We start from the raw sequence: 5,328 nt of genomic DNA, 5'->3' as shown, positions 1-5,328 counted from the left end.
ACCAGCAGAGCACATAACTTCACTGAGACAGAAACCACTCCCACAAGGGGTTCCAGCTTTCTTCTTAGTCTTTTCTTTTATGGAACTTGTCTGACTGCTTTTTCCCACCAGGATCCAAAAGATCTTGATACATTGCCGCAGAGCAATATATCTGAAAATCCAGAGATCTGGACTCCAAATGAAAGAATCATCACCTTCATTTATTATTTGAAGCATCATTAGCAGGTATGTTAAGTAGAGTTTTCTTTAGTATTTTTGTCAAGGTGTCATAATTTAGCTACATGGCCATAGCAAAGACCCTCAATTTCCCTGCACTGTTGTCCACGTGGTTCCTGGCGGAGGGCACACAACTTGGCCCAGTGTTGTGCGTATGTTGTCACTGCATGGATGTATTGAGGTCAGTAAGATACTCTTGGGTGAAAAGCTTAACCAAGATTCTTCCTTCCTTTAAGACTAAGATGGTTCATTTCACAGTTGGGGAATCTGCAAGCCCCCCCCCAGAAATGAAATGGACATAATTCTGGCAATTCTGCCTTTCCTTGTTGAATGATTGGTATGACAGTGTTCATCTCCAAAGCACTTTTCTCTCTTTTTTTCTTAATTAATTAAAGTATTGCTGATTTGCAGTGTTGTGATTCAGAAGCACTGCAGGAGCTTGAATGGAGGAAACCAAAGACAAGATTCTCTGTGCAGAGAAAAACCCTCATCCCTAGTCCAGCCTTAAGCCTGGAGTACTGTGAACCCAAAGTCAGTAGTGTAGATTTTCCCCAATTCCTGGGTGATAATCACAGGACAGCCTCCATTGGAGCAGGAGCCAATGAACCAGCCAGGGAAGGCCACAGACTCAAAGCTGGAGGCCCTGCCATTTTGGTCATGGTAGAAGAGAAAAGGCTTCACAGGCTCAGTTTGGTGGTACAGATCCATTATGTTCCGTTCCTAAAGGGCGAGAAGGAGGTCCCAGGGAGAAAGAGCACTGTTTGAGTTGTTCCACACTCTGCACACTAACAGTTCCTATTCAAGATTGTTTTTGCTGTTGAAACAGGCCTGGGCACCTCTATTTCATATTAAACCATTAAAAATTATTAGCCCCAAATGCTTTAGAGATGTTAAGTTTAGGAGTGAAAGCTTAGACCACTAATTTCAATGGTTCTTAATGTGAGCCTTTGAAGAATAACTGTTGACATCAATGTTTTTGAGAGTACAAAGCGTAGATTTACCTGTTTCTTATAAACCCAAGGAATAGTTACATAACAGTTATCATGAATCTAAACAGAGTTGTTTCATATCAAGTGTCTCTAACCTCAGAACTATGGATGTTTGGGGCAAAATAATCTTTTGTTGTCGGGGTCTGTCTTGTGTATGCTGGGAGGTTTAATAGCACCCCTGGCTTCTACCCACTAGAGATTAGCAGAATCCCCATGTCCCTAGGTGTGGCAACTAAAAATATCACCAGACATTGAAAAATGTGTCAGGGGCAAAATTGCCCATCATTAAACCATCTTTTTCTCTCTTGTCATCAAATTGAGTTTCTGTCTATGCGTGTTTGCTGAAGGCTTTTAGATTCATTCCTGACTCCAGTAGATGATCTTCCCTGGTGGCTCAGCTGGTAAAGAATCTGCCCTCAATGGGGAAGACCTGGGTTCAGCCCCTGGGTTGGGAAGATCCCCTGGAGAAGGGAATAGCAGAATACTGACTCCAGTATTCTGGCCTGGAGAATTGCATGGACGTTTAGTCCATGGGGTTCCAAAAAGTCAGGCATGACTGAGTGACTTCACTTTCACTCTTCTTTCCAGTAGAATATAGATATAGAACATACACGCATGCAAGCTAAGTCGCTTCAGTTGTGTCCGACTCTTTGCGACACTACGGACTGTAGCCTTGCCAGGCTCCTCTGTCCATGGGATTCTCCAGGCAAGAATATTGGAGTGGGTTGCCATGCCTGCCTTCAGGGCATATTCCCAACCCAGGTATCAAACCCATGTCTCTTATGTCTCCTGCATTAGCAGGCAGGTTCTTTACTACTAGGGCCACCTGGGAAACCTACAGAATATATATATCAAGGGATCAAGAGATTTCCTAAAGTACACAAAAGCCTAGTTTGTGATCCTCCTATAACTTAAAATATTTTTAAATAATGGAGAATAGCATTATTAAAATGTTTGTTACAGAGAATTGCTTGTTCACTTAAAGTTGAAAACTATCACCTGTCAAAAACAGGTTTTAATTTGCTCATCCACCTAGTGATAATCAACTGCTGAAACTGTCATAGCTGATTCCACTCACACATGTGCAGTTGACCCTTTCTATCAGCAGATTCTGCATACTTGGAGTAAACCAACTGAGGACCAAAAATATTTGGAAAAAAAAAACCCCAAAATCCAGAAAGTTCCAAAAAAGCAAAACTTGAATTTTCTGTATGCTGGCAACTATTTATATAGTGTTCTCACTGTATTAGGTATTATTAAGTAATCTAGAGATGATTTAAAGGATAGGTTACATAATTATATAGGTTATTTAGGAACTTGAGCATCCACTTTGGTATCCATGAAGGATAGAAGAGTCCTGCACCAAGTCCCCCAAAGATGCCAAGGGATGACTCTGTGTGTGTGTGTGTGTGTGTGTGTGTGTGTGTGTGTGTGAGAGAGAGAGAGAGAGAGAGAGAGAGAGACAGAGAGAGAGATTCATATATATAGTCAAGAATAAATTTAAAATCCTTCCTCTTTGTTGAATTACTTTGAAAGCAAAACAAATGATTTTAGCAGATTACTTTTAAAACACCCCTGCAATTTTTTCTTATTTCATAATATGCGCAGCCTAAAAAGAACCAAAAATAAATATGCATAAGGAAAATAAATAGTTTGTCCTTTAAAAGATTCTAGAGTACTTCTCTGGTGGTCCAGTGGTTAAAATGGGCCTGTCAATGCAGGGAACACAGGTTCGATCCCTGGTCTGGGAAGATCCCACATGCTGCAGGGAAACTAACCCTGTGTGCCACAACTGTTGAAGCCCTCATGCTCTAGAGCCCATGTTTTGCAACAAGAGAAGCCACCACCTCTCAGTGCACAATGAGAAGCCTGTGCACCTCAATTACAGAATAGCCCCTGTTCTCAGCAACTAGAGAATGCCCATGCATAGCAATGAAAAGCCGGCACAGCTAGAAATAAATTAAAAAATAAAAATTTAACAAAGATTCTAAAAAGCTAAATTTTCCATCAAATGAGCACTTAGTGAAATTAATGTGCATCTTCCTCCTAGTTGGGGGTAAATACTATGGCTCAGATGGTCAAAAATCTGCCCACAATGCTGGCAACTTGGGTTCGATCCCTGGGTGGGGAAGATCCCCTGGAGTAGGAAATGGCAACCCACACCAGTATTCTTGCCTGGAGAACCCCATGGACAGAGGAACCTGGCAGGGCTACAGTCCGTGTGGTGGCAATGTCGGACACAACTGAGCAACCAGCACTTTCACTTTCACTCCCAGTCAGGCATAGACAAGACCCTTATTTTCCATACTCACCTGCAGCTGCAGTGTGGGCTGCCCCTCGACCTTTGTGCAGAATAGGCAAAGCTCCGGCTCCTTCAGTCCCAAGTAGACAGGATTCCCCCTGCCCTTCTCAAGAGTCTCTGTATACTTGCATGAGATTAAGGTAACAGTGACTGGAAACACAACATAATCACAGATCACTCTCTCATTCATCACAACCTGCGAGATAAGCCCAGTTAATGAGTCTATTCACAGTGAAATGAAAAAACTGAGCACACAACACTCAGCAGTACTGGCCAAAGGGACTGCCGTGGACAGGCCTTGCCACTCACCTGGATCCATTTGGTCCTTCCTAGGGACAGCTGTGAGGGTCTGGCCTTGAAGGACCCATACCAGATGGTTGATATCCTGAATATCCACCAGAATCGGGTGTACCCTGGATAATACTGTAGAGAAAATCAAAAGGCAAATGTGAGCAGGAGGGTACTGAATATCCCCCCTTTCCTTTTTTTTTTTTTGCCCTTCCATGTACATCTTAACCTGGACCTTTTATTCTTCCATCCCCTTTGGATGATGGTGTTTTAGAACTGCCAAGGTGTGAAGACATTTATGTGCAGATGGATCCCACAGGAAGATCTGAGTCAGTCCCAAGCCACGATTTGACCTTGAGTCAGAAGAAGGGCTAATGAGCCAACAGCAACCTCAGGGAGAATCTACGGTCCCAGAATTCACCTCGCTCCCTCTCCTGTTCACCTTCTTGGACGTAGCCTAAAATTCAGGCCTAAACCCAGAGCCTTAAGATGACAGGAGGGCCAAGGCCAGAGGTCTGGAAGCAGAAAAGATCAAAGGTCGGCAGGCTTTGCAGCTATGGAGGATGCCGTGTCCCTATGGCTTCTTCTGTGCTCAGGTGCTCTGATCGAGTCCAGCAGGGCCCAAGCCTTTGATCCACATCAAGAAAGGAGGAACTTCTGCCTCACTGGGGCTAGGACTTCCCAGCACCCTGAGTATTTGTTAGCTTCTGACACCAGGGAGATTTAGTGAGGCTTTATATAAAGAAATATCAACTGGGCAGGGTTGCAACCTGTTCATGCACCATGAAAAAGGAGGCATGCCAAGTCTTTAAGAGCAGTCACCAGGAAACATCATCATCAACACTGAGTTTGAGGAAAGAAGTGTTATGGGACTGTCCCATGGCCGATGACTAAGCAATGATGCTGCAAAATGTTACACGAATCTTATTCTAAAGAGTGGAAACCCATAGTGGGTTCAAGGTAGACTTAGAAAGGGAGGGTTCCCCTAAGGCCTGTGTAGTTTCCAACCACTCCTGGTCCAGTCATCTTATCCACTGCCAATCTCGGGTGAAAAAATACAAACACTCCAGTGTATGCCTGCACACCCTACTCCTCATGGACTCTAAAGTAGTGGCTCCTAGATGCTCTGTTCCCTGAGCTAGAAGACATGCATTAGCTCTTCCACAAAGGGAAACAGGCAGTGCTGGTGAGACTCTGTCCTGACCTTTCAGCCCATCTGAGTTCACTATCTGCAGTGGTTCCCAGCTCCTGTCTGCTTCACGTCAAGGGCTTGCATCTCAGGGGCAACCTTAACCAATTGGGGAGGGGATTGGTGAATAAATGTCTCAGGTTCTTCAGCCTCTGATGGGATTGTGCTAACATTTCTCATAGGGTTCTTAACTACCTCACCAGCCTACCTCACCTCATAAAGACACTCTCATGTTCACACCTTTACCCTCCCCAAAGATTCTTGCTTCTTGATCTTGTCCTGGGTAGCCCATGATAAGCTGGTGAGCTGTCCTCTTAGGAGTGTGGAGTCATGAAGCACTGACA

The 5,328-nt window shown here is 44.1% G+C and overlaps 1 protein-coding gene across 1 annotated transcript; it reads right to left on the bottom strand.

Moving 5' to 3' along the window:
• Positions 1-720: 720 nt before the first annotated feature.
• Positions 721-4,091, bottom strand: IL36A (interleukin 36 alpha). Its single transcript, XM_052649597.1, has 4 exons — positions 4,025-4,091; positions 3,817-3,930; positions 3,518-3,657; positions 721-936 (listed from the first exon to the last, which is right to left on the bottom strand). Exons 1-4 carry the CDS (start codon positions 4,089-4,091, stop codon positions 721-723), a joined length of 537 nt encoding a protein of 178 aa, XP_052505557.1.
• Positions 4,092-5,328: the final 1,237 nt, after the last annotated feature.

Source organism: Budorcas taxicolor, chromosome 11 (genome assembly GCF_023091745.1).
Source record: "Budorcas taxicolor isolate Tak-1 chromosome 11, Takin1.1, whole genome shotgun sequence".
NCBI lineage: Eukaryota > Metazoa > Chordata > Mammalia > Artiodactyla > Bovidae > Budorcas > Budorcas taxicolor.
The sequence above is the reverse complement of the archived record's forward strand: the minus strand, read 5'-3'. Positions and strand labels throughout refer to the sequence as shown.